The 22,693-nt window shown below is 45.0% G+C and overlaps 1 protein-coding gene across 1 annotated transcript; it reads left to right on the top strand.

The window, feature by feature from the left end:
- The first annotated feature begins 3,664 nt into the window (after positions 1 to 3,664).
- Positions 3,665 to 8,156, top strand: LOC114682688 (saoe class I histocompatibility antigen, A alpha chain-like). The gene is made up of 7 exons (XM_037199560.1): positions 3,665 to 3,725; positions 4,366 to 4,551; positions 4,857 to 5,035; positions 5,440 to 5,466; positions 5,622 to 5,889; positions 6,015 to 6,184; positions 8,028 to 8,156. The coding sequence occupies exons 1-7, from the start codon at positions 3,665 to 3,667 to the stop codon at positions 8,154 to 8,156; spliced, it is 1,020 nt and encodes a 339-aa protein (XP_037055455.1).
- The last annotated feature ends 14,537 nt before the right edge of the window (positions 8,157 to 22,693 follow it).

Here is a 22,693-nt window from a genome sequence, read left to right on the forward strand (position 1 = left end):
GCACCTCCGTCTCCAGCAGTTCTTTGATTATTCAGAATTGTTTTAGCTATGCTGGTTTTTTGTGTGTGTTTCTGTATAAAGCTGAAATTTGTCCTTTCAAGATCTGTGAAGGATTGTGTTATAATTTTGACAGAGATTGCATTGAATCTGTAGATTGCTTTTGATAGGATGGGCATTTTTACTATGTTTATCCCACCGATCCATGAGTATGGGAGATCTTTTCATCTTCTGATGTTTTCTTCAATATCTTGAAATTTTTACTATACCCCACGATATTTTATATTATTTGAAAAAGGCAGAAACTCTAAAGAGGATATAAATCATAAAAGTGAGGAAAAGGACATGCAGAAATGAAAACATCCTAATGATTTGTTTTTTACATCTCACTGTAATTAGGAAAATATCAGTTTGTCCCATGAAATATTCTGCATACAAACAAGGACATCTTAAAGAATCAAATGTCTCAAAATCTGAGTTCTTAACATGGTGAATATTGATTTATATTCACATAAGCATAATGTTACTGTTGAAATCCACAAATTTCTAACTTGTATAGATATCCTGACTTCAAAGATATGAGAATTTCTATCTCCCTGGATTCTGAGATGAACTCATAAGGATGTTTATACGAGGACCAGGAGGACAGACATCAGGTAAAGCAATGTGTGCCCAGACACTGTTCCCTGGAGAGGAGGCTCCAGCCCTGGATTTTAGGTGGGGAACAGGACTCTGGAGATGCTGCTCCCAGAGGTAATTCTTCCATTATCCAACCCAATGGGTCACTGTCACTCTCACCGGGAAGTTTCAGGGAAGCCATTCTGCCTCACTGAGATCAGGGTTATGAAATAAACAGAGTGCAGTGCAGACTCAGACTTGAGCCATCATCATGATGCTGACCCCTTTGCCTCTCTTCCTGCTGGTAGTGGCTGCCTTGGCTGTTGGCGCTCTTCTTCCTGCCCACCCTGCATCCCCTTGCAGTACAGTTAAGAAATATCTTCTCTTCCAACTCCCACATAAATTGTGACACCAGACACCAGAAGGTGAGTGCGGGGTCCAGGGGGGAAAGTCCTCTGCAGAGCTGAGCAAGTAGAGCAAGGATGCAAGGGAAGCAGCTTCTCTGCTCTTTCCCAAACAGACCCTCCTGCTACCCCAGATGGTCAGGTCCCTGCAGTGTGCTCCCCTGCCCTGTACACCGCTGGGTATCTACCCTGGCGAAAGTCTACCTATCATCACTTGTTACCCTAGACTCACAATCTCTGTGACTTCTCTATACCTTACTGGGCATATTTGGCTTCCCAGAGCCTGGGACCATTATTTTCAGGTAAGTGGACCACAGGTTCTTTGTGGGAACACACAGTGAGGTGGAGATTCTCAGGAATCTGTTTATTTCATAACCCTGATCTCAGTGAGGCAGAATGGCTTCCCTGAAACTTCCCAGTGAGAGTGACAGTGACCCATTGGGTTGGGTAATGGAAGAATTACCTCCTGGGAGCAGCATCTCCAAAGTCCGGATTCCCCACCTAAGATGCAGTCGCCGGTGCAGTGGGTGGGGAAGGAATGATGGGAACAGCACAGGTGGAAACAACTGCACCTTCCACCTTAGCGTGTTCTTGAGGATCCTGCTCCACTATAGCAAACAAAGGCAGGATGGTGAGTGACTCGGGTCAGTAGCCAAGATCAAGATCCATCCCCAATGATAAGACTTCATCACATCAGGACCACAGGCTCACACTCATCTACCACATCTGTATGTCTGCCAAATTAGACTCCCTTCATCCACACAGAGTGAATGGCATGTCAGGAAATGACACAAAAAGGAAGTCCCTAACAGAACACTTGTCCAACGTTGAGACCCTGAAGTCAATGCCACACACAGTGGGTAGATGTCTACTCCCTGCCCAACCAGTAGGGTTTCTGCAATATGCTTCAGACATCTTCATTTTTCAACTATAATATAAAATGTGAATCAATTATTTTCCCTCCCAGCCCTTTTGCAGCCCACTACAGCAGTGACAGATTCTAAGCTCTCAGGAGAACATTGTCTCTTTGATAGCAGTTGACTCCCTCACCACATACTTAACCACTTCAGATGCACACACAAGTTTTTGGAGAAATTTGTGATAATGTTAAGAACTGAGATTTGATAAAAGTTATTTAAGTGTATGAACACTGAGAGACTGATGAACTCAATATTTCATTTTTTTAAAGTAAAATTTAATAATATAACATGCACTCAATAAGCAGAATTCTCTTATAGATTTGGCTGCAGCAAACTATGAAGGATTCAAAGATGTTTTACATTCCAGAATGTAGGTAGCACCTGCTTCAAACTAGGGAAGTCTAAAAGGTAAAAACCTCCAATAAACTAATGTTGTGATCTGTGCCTCAATCTCAGTACTTAGGGGGACAGAATCATGTGGATGTCTGTGAGTTCCAGGCCAGCCTCAAAAAAGGTAAAATGATCTGAACATGTTAATAAAAATAATTTCCCTGAGGCTGGAGAGATAGCTAAACTGTGTAGAGGACAAGACTTGGAGTCCCACAAGTCTGGAAGCTCACAATCTGCTGTGCATCCTACTCCAGGGTTTCTAACATCCTCTTCTGGTCTCCACAAACTACTTTACTCCCAACATTCACATGTAGACAAATATACACACAAACAAAAAATAAAAATAAATCTTAAAAATATTTTCCCTGTACATTTTTGGAAAGCTGCATCTCCTGCACTACATATAAATCTAGAATGATAAAAAAGGAGAATTAGAATCCAAGATGTATCTAGTGAGAAAGCTGAGGATAAGTATAAGCAGACATGTAAATATCTATTATTTTCACCATAGTATTCTATTTTGGAAAATATTTGTTCTTTTTTGTAAACATCCTGCTTACATTCACTTTAACATTAGTGTTCAATGAAGCAAATGTTTTAAAATTTCCAGTTTCGGACTGGAGCGATGGCTCAGCCGTTAAAGGCTAGGCTCACAACCAAAAATATAAAATTTCCAGTTTCTTACATAGTGAATGTGGATTGATATAATCCACACATGCATAAGTACCTTTGAGGGCCAGTCAATTTTCAAGACTCTATATATACCTGTAACACAAATTGCTGAACGGTCTTTTAATAAAAAAAAAAAAAAATTCTGTACCAGATATTGATGTAGATGCTGAAAGACCAGAGAGACAAAGGAACAAGCCACAGCTACCACCTCTTACCTCACCAACTACTCAGCCTGAAAAAAAACTCCACCTGAAAAGGACGCTTCTGTCAAAAAGCCCTTAGTTCCTGTCTCCACAGGCCTTACTTCCCAGGAAGTGATGGCTGGTTACAGGCCTCTAACCAGCCATCACTTCCTGGGATTAATGGTGTGTGTGTGTGCTTCCTAGTACTGGGATTAAAGGTGTGTGCCACCACTGTCTGGCTCTGTTTTCTCTCCTAGACTGAGTCAATCTCATGTAGTCCAGGGTGGCTTTGAACTCACAGAGATCCAGACAGATCTCTGCCTCCCAAGTGCTAGGATTAAAGGTGTGTGCCACCTCTGCCTGACCTCTATATTTAATCTAGTGGAATATTCTGTTCTCTGATCTTCAGGCAAATTTTATTAGGGTACACAATGTATCACCACAGATATCCTGACATCTCAGTGTGAGAATTGCTGACTCCATGGCCTCTGGGCTGGACACAAAAGGATATTTTGACCAGAATGAGGCAGACAATGACCAGGGTAAGCAACTTGTCCTCATACACTGTTCCTAGGATCCTAGGTCCCAGAACTGGGTCTGATCCAGGAAAGCAAGGCCCTAGAGATTCCTCTTCCAGGAGTTCATCTTTCCATGACCCAACCACAATGCTCTCTATCACTACCATTGGGAATTCTTAGAGAAGCCAATCAGCCTCATCCATATCAAGATTATAAACTGAACACACACTAGTAGAAACTCAGTGTCCACTCTTCAAGCAGGATGAAGACTTTAGTTCCCAAGGCTCTCCTCCTGCTGATCCTGGCCAATCTGGCCCTGACCAGGCACCCAAGGGTGAGTGTGGGTGTCAGTAGGAAAAGGATCTAACCTGGGAGACGAAAGGACTCCACCCCTGAGCTGCAGCACAGGAAAATCTGTCTCTCCCCTAGCACAGCCAGGACATTCAGGTCCTTATTTATTTTATATCCTGTCCCCTGTCACCTGTCCCCTGTTCCCTGTTCCCTGCTCTCCCGGGAGGAATGTGGGGAACAGCATAGGGTACTAGGTGGGAAGTCTAGATGGAAAGGCGACTGCCCCTAGGTTCAAACCCCATAAGCTATTTGCAAACTCTCCTCATCCGGCCTGACCTTCTGAAGCCCCAATTCATCTCTGCTGTCTACTTAGATGACATTCAGATTGGGAGATTCAATGGCAGAGAAGAGCCTCCAAGGCTGGAGCACTGTGCACCATGGGTATATCAGCACAAGCCAGGGTACTGGGAGGAAGAGACAATGGGGCACTCTGAAACTAAAGAATTCTACAACCATGCACTGAAGAAAATGCTTCAGATCTACAATCTAAGTGAAGCTGGTGAGTGAACCCGTATCAGAAATCCCTAATTTAAAGCTACCAACGGATTTGCTCCCGTTCCTCATGTGCAAGTTTACCCCAGTAAAATGGGATCCATGTAGACTAGGCAACAGAGAGTCTGGGGACACTGACCTAGTTTTCTGCAAAATTTAAGCTCACATGTGGTCAGGGAGGGACTGAGCCACAGGAAGACCTCAATGAATCTGGCCCCGTCAGAGTAGCTAAGAGTAGGGGCCTGGTAGCATATCAGGACATATCCAGGTCCTGATGGCCTGCCATGTGCTGCCTCTGGACAATTTAATTACTCTGCAATGGCCATGATCACATTGTACTGAATGAGGACCGGGATGCTTGGACTGCAGTTGGCAAGGGAGCTGAGACCCTGAGGCAAGAGTGGGAAAAGTCAGGTTTGGCAGAATCTGTGAAGACTTTACCGGAGTGTAAAAGTGTGCAGCTTCTCCTGGCAATGTTGCAGCATGGGAGGAGACTTGACTGAGAACAGGTAAGGAAAGAAACTGCCACATCTGCCCTGAGCCTGGAGCCCCTGTCCCCTGAGGATTCCTCCTCAGCAGGGAGAAGCTGAAGACTAACTCAGTCTTTAATCAAAGTGGGAAGAGTGTCATGGGTTTTCTAATTCACAAAAAAAAGAGGACTCTCCAGAGGGCTAAGACTTCTCTCAGGAAAGATCAGTCTGTCAATTAAGCAGCATTTCTCTTCCATTTGCCTTGTGAACCCCATGATCTCTGTCATGCCTGCTCACTGTCCAAATATTTGGAAGTCTGAGGCCAGCGTTGCTGACTCTCCATCTCCATCCAGTGAGAACCAGAAGTCAACATTCCTAGAGGGAGATCCAGGGTCCCCTGCTCTGTGCTGGCTCATGGTGATTCCGAAACTTTCCAAAGAATAAAGTACCCCATCCTAATCCTGAGATTAGGCAGATATGTGGGGTCTCCATCTCTCCTTTCAGCCATTGTCCCATCCGTTCAAAACAAGGTTACATGTACAGTGATGGATCTTCATAAAGAATGGGGAATACCCGAATTTTCTAATTTAATCGCGTCTGATACCACCAAAAACATGTGACCCATAAGATCAGAGCTGACTGGAATATCACTCTAAGATGCTGGGCCCTGGACTTCTACCCTGCTGAAATCACCCTGACCTGGCAGAGGGATGGGAGCAACCAGAAACAGGACATGGAGATGATGGACACCAGGCCTGCAGGGGATGGGACCTTCCAGAAGTGGGCAGCTGTGGTGGTGCCTTCTGGAGAGGAGCAGAGATACACATGTCATGTGGATCATGAGGGCCTGCCTGAGCCCATCACCCTGAGATGGGGTAAGGACTGGGTGTGATCACAGAGTCTCTCACAGAGAGAGTGGGAGGCTTTGGGAGAACTGGAACAAGGTCATGACTGATAGCTGCACATCAGAAGCCTCACTGTTCCTTCCATTCTCTGTCAGAGCCTCCTCAGCCCTCTGTCCCCATCATGCCAATTGTTACTGGCCTGGTTCTTGGAGCTGTGCTTATGGGAGCCGTGGTGACTTTTCTGATATGGAAGAGGAGGACTAAAGGCAAGGAAAGGGCAGGGTCTGAGTTCAAGTCTCCCTGGGAATATCAAGTCCAGCTGAGAGTGTGCCCTGACACATTAGAGCAAAGATTCCTCCACACACACAGTTGCTTATTCAGTCTTGTGCTGATGTGCTGACATTAACTTTATTGTGAAGGAAATAATGAACAGATTCATCACTGCAGTGATAGAGGTGGCAGAGACCTGATCCTCAGCTCTCAGAGGTCAAATGTAATGGTCCCTACTTAGAACACATATCCAGGAGTCCACTTAGTCCACTTCACGTACAATCTAATATAATGTTTCTTCATCTTTCTCTGGATCTGCAGTCACAGTTCTACAAACTTCCTTGAAATAAGGGCCCTGAGATAAGAATCAAGAGATGTCTCTGGCTCAGAGGTTAAGAGCACAGGCTTCTCTTCCAGAGGTCCTGAGTTCAATTCCCAGCACCCATATGGTGGCTCACAACCATCTGTAATGAGATCTGACACCCTCTTCTGTATACACAATAAAAAAATAAATCTTAAAAAAAAAAAAAAGAGCTGTCTCTAAGCCAACTAGATTCTACTACATTTATGACCTCTAATAGCAGTATTTATTTCCAGGGGTTAAAACAGACATCTATGTTCAGATTTGGCAGTAATTACAAAGGGGGCTTGTCCCTGAGACACCTGTGGCAGTATATAACAGAGCCCATGGAGGTTCTCAGCCAGCCCATACCTCCTCGTTTTGCTCTATCTTCAGAGGCTTTGATCTGCTCTTGTATCAATTTCCACTGGGCAGTAAAGTTTCTAGGATGTCCAGTCTTCTGTTACAGCTTTAAAAAGTGACGCCCCAAAAGGCCTGATGTTAGAAAGGGAGAGGTCAGAGGATAGAACCGTGGGGTGTGGGGACACTTGGGATTGGGACAGTTTGAGTGTGTGATGGGCTGTTCGGAATGTCACCATTTAAGACACTGATCTGAGTTACTTCCTTGTTCTTTTCTTCTACAGGATAAGACAGCTGTCTTCATGTGATACTGAGCCATACAGGAATTTTTCTGGTTTCTTGTTTTCCCACTGTGGCTTTAAGAGCTGGTTCCTTTCCTTTCTGCATCTGACTCTGATTATGTGTCCCTTATGTGAGCACAATGTAAGCAGGTGATGCGTTCGGTCCAGCCCTGATCAGCAACAATCCCCATCCCCACACTTACTGTGGGGATTCGTTCTCCATTCATCTCCCCAGTTCCTACACCAGCTGGCTACACTTCATGCTTCTTTCTTGAAAGTGCAAATTTGTTTAGGGTTATACGGCTTCTCATCAGGCTAGGTGACTGATTTGTGTACTAAGCATGAGTAAAACTAGATGGAGAAAATTAAGACTCAGAATCCTATAGCATTTGTGTTTATTGTGTTAATTCCATTTGTTGGTTATTTGTGGCACTCTTACCCTGCGAGGAAACATCACGAAACACAACAGAATCCACCAACAAGAGTTTTATTAAGATAAGGTAAAGAGACAGAGGTGCACAGGCCTGTGGAAAGACATGTGAGTAAAGATGTGGGGCAGGGAATCATAGCTCCGGCTTATAAAGGCTGGGCCGCACCTGCGCACACAGGCCCATGTGGCTATTCCACGCATGTGTGTAGATCACGTGGTTGTACTGCACGCTTTATGCAACCACTCAAGGCCATGGGGTCCTGGTCACTCGAGACGTTTTGACCTGGAAATGACTAGGCGGAAGTGACTAGGTCCCCTGGGCATGAGCAACCATGCCAAACCGTGGGGTGTGTTGTAAATCCATATCACCATTGCCTATAACGACAGTTCCAGGCTGTGTGGAGCCACGCGGCCTGGGATATGGAATTGTTTCTCAGTCCACCCTCGGCTTTCACATTACCACTTCTCACCTGTGTTATCTTGCTAGTACCTCAGCCCTATTCCTTCAATAAACACGTTTCACCAGAATATGGTCAAAAAGTCCCGGATACTCTCAGGTCCTTTTCCAGTGTCTGTGCTGGTCTTTCGTCTTGGCAGTCAGCCTGTTCAGGCTTGAGTGTGATATTCCATCAAGAGATGTTTAGATCCGGGGCTCTGCAGGAATGACCCTTGTTCTCAGTGCTGTGTTTGGGTTTGGGTCATTCTCTTCTGTGTGTCTGGGTCACTGAAGGCAGTGGGGACTGTTTCTGTCACTGTCCTGCCATGGGTCTCTGTGGTATTCACACTGAAGTTGTTAGAGTCAAACTCTGGTTTCTGACAGCCTCAGGTGTTACAACATGTCTTCAATCCCACCACAGTGGATGCTTTGTCTAAAGAATTGTACTTGTACTTGTCCCGCTGACGACATCCTTCTCACTCCCAGCCCAGGTGCTAATCCGGCTAAGAGGATAAAGGAAGGAAAGAAATGATGAACCCCATTTCCCTAACTGACATGTCCAACACTGAACATTTATTCAATGGGCCTGTAACATTTTTAGGCCCAAGAAATGAAGAAGGAAGGGACAAATATTGGAGCAAGAGACAAGGAAATCCCTGTGCTGTGGTGGCCCCTGCTGGGCTGCACCTGGCCTGGCTCCAGACAGCAGCACAGAGCCCAAACCCATCCTTTGTTTAGCAGACACCTTTTGTTTCTCTTGCTGTCCTCTGTGTGAATCTTGTCTCCCAGTTTCCCCAGGATACAAAGGCCTATACAAAACTTAATTCAGGAAACCCGGAAAACCGTGGTACCTGGGAAATTGAGGAATTTGCACTTGGTATTGTATTGCTGGAAGCCCCTTTCAGGTTTTTGGTTTTTTTTTAATTTTATTTATTTTATTTTACAATACCATTCAGTTCTACATATCAGCCACGGGTTCCCCTATTCTTCCCCTCCCACCCCCTCCCCCATCCCCCACTCCACCCCACTCCCCACCCCCCAGGACTGCGATCAACCTGGTAGACTCAGTCCAGGCAGGTCCAGTCCCTTCCTTCCAGACTGAGCCAAGCGACCATGCATAAGCTCCAGGTTTCAAACAGCCAACTCATGCAATGAGCACAGGACTTGGTCCCACTGCCTAGTTGCCTCCCAAACTGATCAAGCCAATCAACTGTCTCACCTATTCAGAGGGCCTGATCCAGCTGGGGGCCCCTTAGCCTTTGGTTCATAGATCATGTGTTTCCATTCATTTGGCTATTTTTTTTTCAATAATTGAGTAAAACCGAAATTTATTATAAGCCACAGTCATCCTAGGGACCTCCATGGTTCTATGGGTTGTGGTCTGATTGTTCTTTATTTTATATCTAGAATCCACTTATGAGTGAGTACATACCATGACTGTCTTTCTGGGTTTGGGTTACCTCACTCAGGATGATTTTTTCTAGTTCCATCCATTTGCCTGCAAATTTCATGCTTTCATTGTTTTTCTCTGCTGAGTAGTACTCCACTGTGTATATGTACCACATTTTTTTCATCCATTCTTCCGTTGACGGGCATCTAGGTTGTTTCCAGGTTCTGGCTATTACAAATAGTGCTGCTATGAACATAGCTGAGCATGTATCTTTATGGTATGAATCAGCATTCCTTGGGTATATGCCCAGGAGTGGGATGGCTGGGTCTTGAGGTAGTTCGAGTCCTAATTTTCTGAGAAACTGCCATACTGATTTCCACAGTGGTTGTACAAGTTTACATTCCCACCAACAATGGAGGAGTGATCCCTTTGCTCCACATCCTCTCCAACATTGACTGTCATTGGTGTTTTTGATCGTAGCCAATCTAGCAGGTGTAAGGTGGTATCTCAGAGTCATTTTGATTTGCATTTCCCTGATGATTAAGGATGTTGAGCATTTCTTTAAATGTCTTTCTGCCATTTGTATTTCTTGTTTTGTGAATTCTCTGTTTAACTCTTTAGCCCATTTTTTAATTGGACTGTTCAGTATTTTGATGTCTAGTTTCTTGAGTTCTTTATATACTGTGGAGAGCAATCCTCAGGTTGTTTTGAGCACATGGAAATTAACTGGCTAAACTGTATTGGAGAGAAATAAAACTGCCCTAGGTGAAGGGATAGTGCTTCAGTCCTTCCAGGCTGAAATCCCCTGCAGCCATGAAAGGCTAGATTCATTCTTAAGATGCTTCTGAGTCTTCATTCCATGGAACCTCATGAACCCACACACCCATGCTACGACCACACAGTTACACTGTGCATCTGAGAGAATTTTGATAAAGAACCTCTAGTTCATACTCTGAGTCTACAACAGAGCCAGAATGGTGAGGGATCCCAGACTGGGCCCTGAGCTTCTACCATGCTGAGATCACCCTGATCTGGCAGAGAGAAGAGAACAACCAGACCCAGGACATAGAGGTGGTGGGCACCAGGCCTGCAGAGGATGGAATTGTCCAGAAGTGAACAGCTGTAGTGGTGCCATATGGACAGCAGCAGAGATCCACATACCATGAAGGGCTGAGATGGGGTAAGTAGTGTGTATGTGAACACACAGCCTGTTCTTGGGGAAGATTCTTTGCAACCTGGCAAAGAATTATGTCTTATACCTTGTGGTTAGAGGCCATATTTGGCTTTCTTTGCTTCTCAAAATCCTGCACGCCCTCATAGTACACTTAAGAAATCTCTTCTCTTCATACTGCAGCATAAAATGAGATCAAGTCATTGTCTACCAATCCTTTCTCCAGTTGACTTCAGCAATGGCAAAATCTAAGCTCTCAGGAGAACACTAGGATTTTTGAGCAATTGAATTCCTTGCCATAAATTTAACTACTTCCTAATGTTTTCAGATTTGCCGGTAAAATTTGTGATAGCAGTAACAATTGAGATCTGGTAGTATTTATTGAAATGTGTGAACACTGACAGATCTCTGGACTTGGACAAACCGTGCCCTGCTTATAACATAATATCTATTAACATGAAAACCACTCACACACAAGACTCTCCTGTGGACACGGACTGAGGACCGTGTAGATCAATGACAATTCATGTTCACAGAATAAACAACCTTGAACAAGTACCACATGTGTCAGCTTAGTGACACATCATAGGTAAAATCTACAGGGACCCAATGTGGTAGCTCATGTCCTTAATCCCAGCCCTTTGGAGGAAATGGAGGATGTATCTTTGTAGGTACAAAGCCAGCCTGGTTTACACAGCAGGTTCCAGGCCAGCCATGAATACATAGTATAGCATGAATCTTAAAAGTTCTTATTAATAAAATCAAACCTGAGGCCAGTTATTAGAAAATCAGAAATCCAGAACAAGCCATAGCTACCTCACCTCACCGGATCCTCAGCTGGTCTTGTCTCCTCAGACTGGAGACCTCTGAGTCCTCATCCAGAATGGGTCTCAGCTGAACTGTGCTAGAAGCCTGAATGCTTAACCAGCCAAATGATTAACCAGTCAAATGCTTCTAGTTTCTGGTCCTCACACCTTATATACCTTTCTGCTTTCTACCATCACTCCCTGGGATTAAAGGCTCACTTTCTGAGATTAAAGGCGTGAGTCACCATGCTTGGCTGTATCCTTGAACACATGGATTTCTGCCTCTGGAATGCTAGGATTAAAGACATGTACTATCACTGCCTACCTTAAGTATCTAGTGGCTTTTCTGTTCTCTGACCCCAGATAAGTTTATTAAGGTACACAATATTTTGGGGAACACAATACCACCACAACATAGACCCTGTCTCAAAAAGTAATTGACAATTATCTAAAGATTTTCATAAAAGAAATTCTCCTTGAGCTGGAAGAGGGCTCAGCAGTGAAGAGCACTTGCTGCTCCTGCAGAGGACAGAGTGTGTTCTCATCAACCAGGCTTTCCAACCCACAAGATGCTCAACTCCAGGTCCATGGTTTCTGGTGCCCTCTTCTGACTTCACCAGACAACTATACTCCTGGATACAAACACAAGTGCTGTGGATATCACTCTATATAAATAAAACACTGATGGCCAGTGACCAGGCAGGAAGTATAGGCAGGACAAAGAGAGAGGAGAATTGGGGAAACAGGAAGAAGGAAGGAGAGACACTGCAGCCACCGCCAGGACAAGCAGCATGTAGAGACTCTGGTAAGCCACCAGCCACGTGGCAAGGTATAGATTTATAAAAATGGGTTAATTTAAGATAAAAGAACAGTTAGCAAGAAGCCTGCCACGGCCATACAGTTTATAAGTGATATAAGCATCTGAGTGATTATTTTATATGTGGATTGTGGGACTGCGGGGCTTGGGGAACCTGGAGAGAAACCCTCCAGCAACACACAAGAGAGACTGAAATATATAACAACAAAATAATTTCGTGAAGCTGTACATTTCTGAATCTAAAATACAGCACAAAGATTAAAAGAAGATCCAAAAGGAAGGATGAGAAAAAGGACTTGCAGAAATGTAAACATCCAGGAAGATCTGTTCATCTCAGCCCATGCTAGAATTTTGGAAAATAGCTTTTCCTCTCTTGAAATGTTCTGTTTACAATCACTGTATCTGTCAATGAGGCAACTCTCTCAAACTCCATTTCCCACCATGATGCATAAGGATCGAAATGCACACAAGCACCCTTACTGTTGAACTCTACACAGTTTCTGGTGTGTAGAGATCCTGACATCAGAGCATTTGAGAACTGCTGAGTCGCTGGCCTCTCAAAGGATGCTGTGTGTAGGACCAAGAGGACAGGCATCAGGCCAAAGCATCTTGTCCCCAGACACTTCCTAGGGATTCCAGGCCCAGAACTGGATCTGAGGTGGGGAGCAGGACTCCAGAGATTCCTTTCTCAGGAGTTAATCTTTCCACTGTTGAACCCACCAGTCCCCTGTCATTCCTACTGGGAATTTGTAGAGAAGCAATCAGCTTCACCCTGATCAGCTTTATAACTTCAACACAGACCCATCATTTGGGATGAAATCCCTGGGCCTCTCTCTTCCTGCTCCTGGTGGCTGTCTTGGCTCTAACTAGACACCTGAGGGAGAGTTCAAGGTCCAGAGAAAAAAGTACTTTGCAGTACTGAGAAAGTCATCAGTAACATTTTATATTAAAATATTAGTGACTTCATTGACATACTAGAGTCACTTATAATACTGATCATTCACTGGCTATAATCAGGTATTTAAAGGAGAAGTGAGTATGTTATAACATAATAAGCAGGCCTTCTTCGCAGTTTACAATTTTTTAGATATGCATTTATTTTTCATTTATGAATATGATTGTTTTGTATGCATGTATAACTGTGTGCCACCATGACTGCTGTATTGTCCTCAAAGTCACAGATGCATGAACACCCCTGGAACTCTGCAACAGTACCAAGGATTCCTAACCACTGAGCTATCTCTCCAGCCACTATAATTTTTTTTCTGTCTGTCTGTCTCTTTTTCTCTTCTGTCTCTGTCTCTCTGCCTGTCATTGTTGCTGTCTGTCTCTGTCTCTCTGTGTCCATGTGTGTGTCCGTGTGTGTGTCCGTGTGTGTGTGTGTGTGTGTGTGTGTGTGTGTGTGTATACCCATGAGTGCATGGACATGTGCAATTGTGAGTGTGTCCCTGTTTGGGTACAAGGAAATGCCAGAGGTCAACATGGGCTATCCTCCCTAAGGATGCTGGTCACATACTTCGGCACAAAGTTTCTCACCAGCCTGGAGCTCACAGATGTTTAGAGCTGCTGGCAGACAAGCTCCAGGATTCTTGTCTCCACCTCCCCAGTGCTGGAGTATAAGGGCCTGGGACCTTCCTTTGACTTGGCTGCTGGGGCCCAAACTCAGTTCTAATGTTTCAAGGGAGGCTCTGCTAAGAGTGGGCAGTGAACAGAGCCCTGACACTGAGCTGTAACAGAGTTCTCTGGAGAAGGAAGGTGTTCTAAGGAAGGACTACAGGGCCTGCCTCTGTGGCTGCCTGATCTCTGAAACATGGGCCTGGTGAGATTGGATTTAATCAAGTATCTCACGATGAAGAATCAGAAAGGCCTAAGCTGCTGGTGTTTCAGAGATGGGCAGTCACTCCTACCCTGTATTTGAGCATAAGTCTCCTGCCAGGATCCTAAAGATGACCATGGGGGGGGGGGTCACTGGACCTCCTTGTCCCTATTCCCAACATGGCCACATTCAATGTGTCCTTTTTCTATTTCCAATCTGCTTATCTCCTTCCTTGGCTTACTGTAGAGAGATGGCCAAGTCTAGGGTCCAGGGCTATCAGATACCAGGTTTGAACATTCACAACTCTGGTGACACAAAGTCTCCTGAACTGAAGGTCTCTGTGAGTCTTGTAGGACGATGACAGAAACACCTCTTGCTGTTGTCAAAGACTGGGGACCCTGCAGTTCTAGGAAAGGCACAACTCCCTGTACAAATGGGAAACAATAACTGATGGTTCTGACACCAACCTCGATCTGAAATCTGACTGTGAAGCCAAGTTCCCTGGCACTGCACGAGGCTCTGAACATTCTGAGTCCTTCTGATCACAGGTCCTGCAGAACAGATTTACTATAAAGACAGGGACTAAGGATTCGGGAAGAAGACATAGCTGAGAGAGACGTGGAAAGGCCAGGGTGACCTAAGCCATAGATGAGCACATCCCTTACCATACTTGATGACACAGATCTCTTGTCTTTGACCAAAGGCAATAGTCTTAACTCAGAAAATAACAATTCTATCACATTCTCAGCCTGTGTTTTATCTATTAATTTTTAACAATTTTCCATAGTAGCATGGCAATAAATGCAAAGCCACATGCACAATACCCTTCACATCAAGCAGAAAGTGTGAGTGTTACCTCAATGACAGTAGAGTGCAGTCATGTGCGCAGCATTTACCCACCAATTCCACAGTTCCCCAGAGTTTTCTTGAGTGCGTGCAGCAGAAAATATTAGATAAAAGGATTTAGAGTATGGAGATAAAAAGATAGAAAATACAGGATAGCCTCGAGAGGGCCTTGAACTGTCTCTGCCCCAGGGTATTTATAAAGACGGCAAGGGGTGGAGCAAAAGTCATGGTGTCGTCCCCCCCACCCCCCAACCCCTCCCCACCCCCGGCTCAGCCAAGTGCAGGCCATCTCAGACACTCAGGTCAGTGGTCCTAATCATCCTCTCTATGCAGACCTGCTGGGTAAAGCCACGAGGAACCTGAAAACAGGCTCCCACAGTTATGGATGGAAAGGTCCCAGTTTTGCCTCTGCTGGAACAGTAGAGGAAAATAGGGAAGAGACACGTGGTTGGGATGTGAGTCTCACGTTCTTGCATTAGGCAGATAAGAGATAGGCACTTGGACACAGCCAAAGTGAGTTGCAGAATGAGAAATCTGGAGTTCCCGAACTCACAGTAGAAAAGGGGGAATCCATAAAAAATCTCTATGGCTCAGTTTCACACAAGGCAGCTGTCTCCACCTGCAGAAGACAATAATTAGGAAAAAAAAAATTCAGACCAGTCCCTGTGAGTAGTGAAACACTGATCATCTCATCACACATTCAAACTGTCTCAATAACTGAGAGTCAGGATAACCTAGGACTGTGTCTTCTGACTACCTACAGTCCCACAGGCTGTGTCTCATCTCACCTCTTTAAAGCTGTGACAGAAACAGATGCATCCTAGATACTCTTCCTACTGGAAGAAAACTCACAGGGGACCTTGTCAAAGCCCACAGGAGATGGAGGAGATATGGGGTGACTGAGCTCTTCCAGGGCTCTAGTCAGTGAAACCATAAGGGTCTCTGGGCACAACCCCTACCATACTTACCTGCAGCCTGACCATGATGGCCCCATCTTTAACCAGTGGGAAGAAAACATCCTGCTAGTATCCAGGGAGGCAGTAGGGTCATGAGCGTCATGAGGAATCTCCTGGTCATCATCCCAGGGATGTTTCTTAACTGTGACTGCAGATCTAAGGGAGGGAAGGAGACAAGATGGAACAGAGAATATGGATAGGACCAACAACCTCCTGCAGGTCTGTTTTGAGCAGCACCTTGCTTTCTTTCTAAACCCAGGCTTCAGAGAATCACTTGTCCATCAACTCCATCACCAGGGTAATGACTCTGCACATTATTTTCTATTCATTTTACATAGGTCCCAGGCTGAGTAAGCACTTGTATGTGAATACAAATTTCCTCTTATGGACAGAGCACATACAAAGCTTATGCTTGAAATCCCAGGGGAAGAAAACCAGGACCCTGACCATTCCTTATCTTCATTCCCTTTCTTTAGTCATAAAAATGACCAAACTCCCATAACCACTGCTCCAAGAACCTGGGCAGAAACAGTTGCCATGATGGAGATGGCGTGCTGAGGAGGCTCTGACTAGGACTCAGAAGTAAGAGTGAGGCCTCTAACCTCCATCTCTCAGTCCTGATCCTGCCCCAGGTCTCTCAAGGGGCTCCCACTTTCTCTGTGAGTGGACTTTGTGCTCATATGCAGTCTTTACCCATCTCAGGGTGAGAGAGGCTCATGCAGCCCCTCATGGTTCACATGACATGTGTATCTAGGCTAACCTGCAGAATGCAGCAGTTGCCTACTTCTGGAAAGTTCTGTCTCCTGCAGGTCTGGTCACCACCAGCTCCATATCCTGAGTCTGGTTGTTCCCATCTCTCTGCCAGCTCAGGGTGATCTCAGCAGGTAGAAACCTAGGGCTCAGCACCTCAGGATGATTTCCTTCAGATGTGAGTTCATGGGTTACAAGTGTTCGGCCAGGGGGTGGGGTGTAGTCTGAAGAGATGAATTGGAGATCCAGGCATCTGGCATTCTTCCTTGGGATCCAGCAGGGCTCATGGGACCATCCCTCAAAAGAGCCAGCCTGGAGGAAATGTGCAGACACCACACAACTGCCTAAAGTCAGAATCTGGATAATATATTTCTTGGAAAATTTCAGGATCAGTATGAGCCAGCAGTAGACTCTGGATCTCCTTCTAAGAAAATAAACTTCTGGTTCTGCCTGGTCCAGGGTGTGTGTTTTGGATGGGAGTCCAGGGCGGTGTTAAAACTCTGGAACCCTGGAGTCAGACCTCCAATGTCATTGTGTGTGGACAGTGAACAGACCTGAGAGAAGGCCATGGTTCACAATGCAAATGGAAGGGGTCTGCTGCTTAACTGACAAACCGAACTGTCCTGAGAGAAGTGTGACCCTCTGGAGAGTCCCTCTTTCACACTGAGTCAGGAGCACTCTTCCCCCTTTCATGCACACATAGTAAGTATTCCAGCTGCTCCCTGCTGAGGAGGAAGCCTCAGGGGACAGGAGCTCCAGTCTCAGAGCAGACGGGAGAGTTTCCTTCCTTACCTTCAACTTGGGGAAGGAGGAAAGAAGCAGGCAGTCAGACATGGTACTGAAGGGGTAACTGAGAGCTCCCATCTGATCTGCAAGATATAGCCAAGGTGGAGGGATGGCCTACACCTAATGTGGGCTTTAGAAACTCCCAAGCCAACTCCCAGTGACACACCTCCCTTGACAAGCCCATTAAGGTCACAAATTACATGATTTCTTTAGTAGCCCACAAGTAGTTAGACATTTTTCTTTGTATTAATTTTCTCACCATAACATCTTTACTCCAAAGCAATGATTCTTTTATTACCAGTTGACAAAGTTTTAAGCAAGCTAAGTATAATTCAACCAGTTCCTTTTGTACTGGCAGGTAGCTGTTTGCAATTTCAGTGGAACAGATTTCTATTCTTTACTCTAGAGAAATTTTAAATGAGTGGTCAGTTCACCATCTATTTTCCTTTACACACAATACGGTCACTTAATTTCCTTTACAACTTTGTTTCTTCAGGTACACATTGGAGCCTGTGATTAACTCTGTAAGTTACATGACCAAGAAACTCAGGCCTAACCTTGGGTGTAGTGACATAATTGTTGTCTTTGATCATCAGCCTGTTTTTCCACAAGCAAATTTGTGGGTCTGTAATGCATGAAACTTCCTTGTTCTTATTTTCCATCCTCTGCAAATCTCACATCTAACAAAGCAGAAAGTGACTTTTAGCCAGTATTTGCCCTTTCTGTATCTCTTATTGGAACAATTGGCAGAATAATCTAAATCATGTCCCTCATCATCTCTACAAAGTTTCCTATCTATATATTTTAGGCTAAATAAGAAAGTCCAATTAAATCATAGATCTAACTAACTATTGATCTTACAAAAAACATCTTTATTATGATTTGCAAGTAAATTTTCCATTGAGGAGTATGATCTTCCCAAGAAACAATCACACTTTATTGAATACAGTGGGATCCCATCATATAGTAATCCCACCATGCCAAACACAGCAGGCACAGGACAGCACAAGCAGGAGGAAGCACAGCAGAAGCAAGGGCGTTCTGGAAACATCCTCCGGGGCCTTGCCTCTCCAGGATGGGCTCAGAGAAGCTTTGTTATCCTCTGGGCTGTGTTCCCTAAGCTCCATTGCTGCCTGCAGCTCCTCTGACATGGCCATTGACAGGGGCCCTCTGTAGCAGGAATTTTTAGAAGGTCTTATTTAAAAAAAAAAAAAAAAAAAAAAAAAAAAAAAAAAAAAAACAAACCTGGAGCCAAGTATTGGGGTGAATGCTGAATGAACAAGAAGAAGAAGCAGAGAAGCAGAACAAGCCACAGCCACCTCACCTCGCCAGTTCCTCAGCTGATCCTGTTTCCTCAGACTGGAAGCTTCTGAGTCTTATCCAAATGAATCTCAGCTGAACTGCTGCTAGAAGCCTAAAAGCTTAACCAGCCAAATGCTTCTAGTTCCCAGTTTTCGTGCCTTATATAACTTTCTGCTTTCTGCCATCACTTTCTGGGATTAAAGGCGTGTGTCACCATGCTTGGCTGTTCCAGTGTGGCCTTAAACTCACAGAGATCCAGATGGATCTCTGCCTCCCAAGTGAAAGGATTAAAGGTATGAGTGCCACCATTTTCTGGCCTCTATGTCTATCTAGTGTCTGTTCTGTCCTCTGACCCCAGATAAGTTTATTAGGGTGCACAATATTTTGGGGAACATAATACCACATTTCCCCTTTTTTGTCTAAAATTTAAAAAAGCTTATAACTAATACAAGAAAAACTATCCAATAAGTATATACAATATATACAGTCAAGAATTACATTAACAATGTCCAGTCCATCAACATTTGATAAACTAAGACAAAAAAAAATTTCATTACTTATCCTATTTAGAACAAGTAGTTCCTTTTAAAAAGTAGATTCCATAATCTCCCTTTTTAACTTATCATATTCAGCTCTCAATAGAGTGATGAGCAGAGATTGACTTGGACAGGTCCCTTTTCATTTATAAGTGTGACTTCAGCGAGGCAGCTTGCCTTTCCTAGCATTCTCTGTGAGAGTGACAGAGACTGGTGGATGGGTGGTGAGAAGATGAACTCCTGGAAGCTGCATCTGTAGAGTCCCACTCTCCCACCTCAGGCCCAGCTCTGGGGCCTACTATCCTGGTGTCTGGAGACAATGACTTACCATGATCCCTGTCCTACTAGTCCTTTTCACAACATCTTTCCAAGTCCAGATCCAGGGACAATAAGTCAGTATTTCCCAATCATTTTGATGTCAGGATCTCTACACATGTTTAGAAAGTGAATACACCTCAACGTAATTTTGCTTATGTGGATTTTTATCAATCCATATGTACTATGCTGTGAACCGAGAATTTTGAGACATTTGCTTCATTGAAGATATTAATAACTAATTGCATGAAAGAAGAATATTTTAAACGGAGATTAAGTGTTTTTCAAAGCATAATTATAATGGAAGAAGTAGATCTTTTATGGATGTTTACATTCTGGCAATACTTTTATCTTTCTCACTAAAAAGTGGATAATTTTGTGTCTTTTTACCAGTTATTTGTTTGAAATTTAGGAAAATGCAGTTTGGCAGAAATACGTTGGTTGTATATTTTATGATTGTGTGTGTGTGTGTGTGTGTGTGTGTGTGTGTGTGTGTGTGTGTGTGTGTGTTCTACTGTACCCAGTACAGTTGACTGTGAAGGTCAGAAGAGGTCACCATAAGCACTGGAGCTGCATCTACAGGAGGCTGTGAGTTGGCTAAGGTCTGTGCTGGGACCCAACTCTGGTCCTTTGCAAGAACAGCAGGTGCTGTTCACTGCTGAGTGTCTCACTGCTGCAGGAGGAATGTTTTCATTAACATCTTCAGATGATGGGACTTTTCTTGAAGATGGGGTCTTCCCGTATCAATCTCCCTTGTTGGAACTTGGGGTGTAGGTCAGACTCATCTGGAACTCAAAGACATCCCCTCTCTCTCCTGGATGCTGAGATTAAGGGCATAGGGAATGGGCTGGAGAGCTAGCTTAGCAACTAAGAACACTGGCTGCTCTTCCAGGCAACCTGTGTTGGATTCCTAGGATTCACATGGCTGGTCACCACTCTCTGTGACTCCAGTCCCTGGGGAACCCATTCCTTCTTCTGGAGTGCTCATGATGTATAGACATACACACAGGCAAAATATCCATGCACCTAAGTCATTAAAACTTGAGAATAAATGTCAGGGTCCCCACACTGTGCTACTTGTAGATGTTTACATTTTATAAGTCTCTAAATTGACACAGCAGTGTTTCTTCACGGTTGTTTACACTGTGGATTTGAAATGTGATTAAATTCTTCATCGTCTGCTGCACCCATGTCCATAGCAGAGCCTTGTACATTGAGCGAATGCTGTGTTTATGAATGTTAATTTTAACATTTTAATTTTAAAGGAGAGCTTGGTTTGATCAAGTCCTTAGATCCTTCAGTATTGACACATTTAAGTAAAAACTATCAAAAAGCCAATTGTCAATATCACCACATATGTCTCTAAATATCACAAGCATAAGAAGTTGTTAAATTTATGGTGAGATATTTAAGTGTCTAAAATTACCAATGTTCTCTTGTTGACTTGGATTTTAATCACCATTGTGGCTGACAAGGGAGGGTATTGGTGGGCTGTGGATTGATTACATTGTTTATTAGAGGAGGAAGAGAATATTTTCATTAAGTATGTTCCAAAGGAGTGCAGTGTGGGCAGAAAGAAGAACAGAACCACCAGCTGTACACGGCAGTGGCTGCATGGTCTCTATTATTAGGATGTACTTGTTTAGCAAGTTTCTTTGTGTGCAGTTTCCCAGCAATTTCCTGGCAATTCAGTTCCTGTGGACCAGAGTCCAGAGATGGTGAAGTGCCCAAATTTCTGGGAGGTGAGCATGAACTTCAGTCCATGTCGTCCCTAGTTTAAGCAATCATAACTTATTGTCATTGACTCTTTTAAAAGAAAATGGACTCCATGAAATTTGGGCTCTCAATGCTTATAACACAGTTTATCACATTTTTTACTAAAAAAAAAAAAATTCCCTAAGAGTTTATTAACAAAATTCTTACACTAGAACAGGACATGGTATTTACATGTTTTTAATCCCAGCACTTCAGAAGAAGAGGCATAAATATCAGGAAATCAAGACTAACCAAATCTACATGAGACCCTGTCAATAACAATAACCACATTAAAAGTGCACACAGTAATTATACACTTCCTACCTCTGTATGTCACTTGCTAAATTCCTGCCAACTCTTATAGACACGGATAAGCAGACATACTTTAAAACTTCTCTGAAGATTTGTGTGTCATGGAACACACTTCTAATGCCAGCACTTAGAAGTTAGGAGTGGGAGGTAGACAGGCCCGGCGGCAGAGACAAGCAGACGCAGGTAGGCCTGTGGCGGCGGCCTGTGAAGGTATACGGGCCCAGCAGCAGCCCGCTGAGATAGACGGGCCCAGCGGCGGCAGCCGGCAGAGACATTCAGGCCCAGCGGCAGCCCACAGAGGCAGACGGGCCCAGCGGCGGCCTGCTGAGGTAAACGGACCCGGCGGCAGCGGCTGACAGGGACATCCAGGCCCGGCGGCAGCCGGCAGAGACATTCAGGCCCAGCAGCGGCCCACAGAGGTAGACAGGCCTGGCGGCAGAGACAAGCAGACGCAGGTAGACCTGCGGCGGCGGCCCGTGGAGGTAGACGGGCCCAGCATCAGCCCGCTGAGGTAGACGGGCCCAGTGGCGGCAGCCGACAGGGACATTCAGGCCCGGCGGCAGCCGGCAGAGACATTCAGGCCCAGCGGCGGCCCACAGAGGTAGACAGGCCCGGCGGCAGAGACAAGCAGACGCAGGTAGGCCTATGGCGGCGGCCTGTGGAGGTAGACGGGCCCAGCAGCGGCCGCTGAGGTAAACGGGCCCGGCGGCAAAGGCCGACAGGGACATTCAGTCCCGGCTGCAGCCTGCAGAGACATTCAGGCCCGGTGGCGGCCTCCAGAGGCAGACAGACCCAGCGGCAGCTGACAGGGACATACAGGCCCGGCGGCGGACTGCAAAAGTAAACAGGCCCAGGGACGGAGACAAGCAGACGCAGCTTGGAACAGGGACGCCCCTAACCCCAACATCTGGGGAAGAAGCTATATCAGTGGGACAGAACCAGAACGAATCTGAACACTCCGTCTGAGGACAACCCAGGGCCCAGCTGCTGATCCTGTGAAACCCAACAACTTGGAGGTGTTGGTGAGACTACCCTGCTCAGCTGAAACCCATCTGGGAGAGGATTCAGATGCCTACAGTTTAAAGTCTGAAGAAACAAGATCATCTGAGGAGTCGACAAATGAACAAAACGTGACCTGGGAACACAGAAGAGCCTACTC

The sequence above is a fragment of the Peromyscus leucopus genome, chromosome 16_21, assembly GCF_004664715.2.
Source record: "Peromyscus leucopus breed LL Stock chromosome 16_21, UCI_PerLeu_2.1, whole genome shotgun sequence".
Classification (NCBI taxonomy): Eukaryota; Metazoa; Chordata; class Mammalia; order Rodentia; family Cricetidae; genus Peromyscus; species Peromyscus leucopus.

What these genes read in the sequence shown, in the direction of transcription:
- LOC114682688 (XM_037199560.1), top strand. Translation starts at nt 3,665, where the DNA reads ATGGCCTCTGGGCTGGACACAAAAGGATATTTTGACCAGAATGAGGCA. An exon ending in TGAGGCAGACAATGACCAGG is followed by an intron (nt 3,726 to 4,365) that starts GTAAGCAACTTG and finishes CTGTCTACTTAG; the next exon opens with ATGACATTCAGATTGGGAGA. An exon ending in GCCCATCACCCTGAGATGGG is followed by an intron (nt 5,890 to 6,014) that starts GTAAGGACTGGG and finishes ATTCTCTGTCAG; the next exon opens with AGCCTCCTCAGCCCTCTGTC.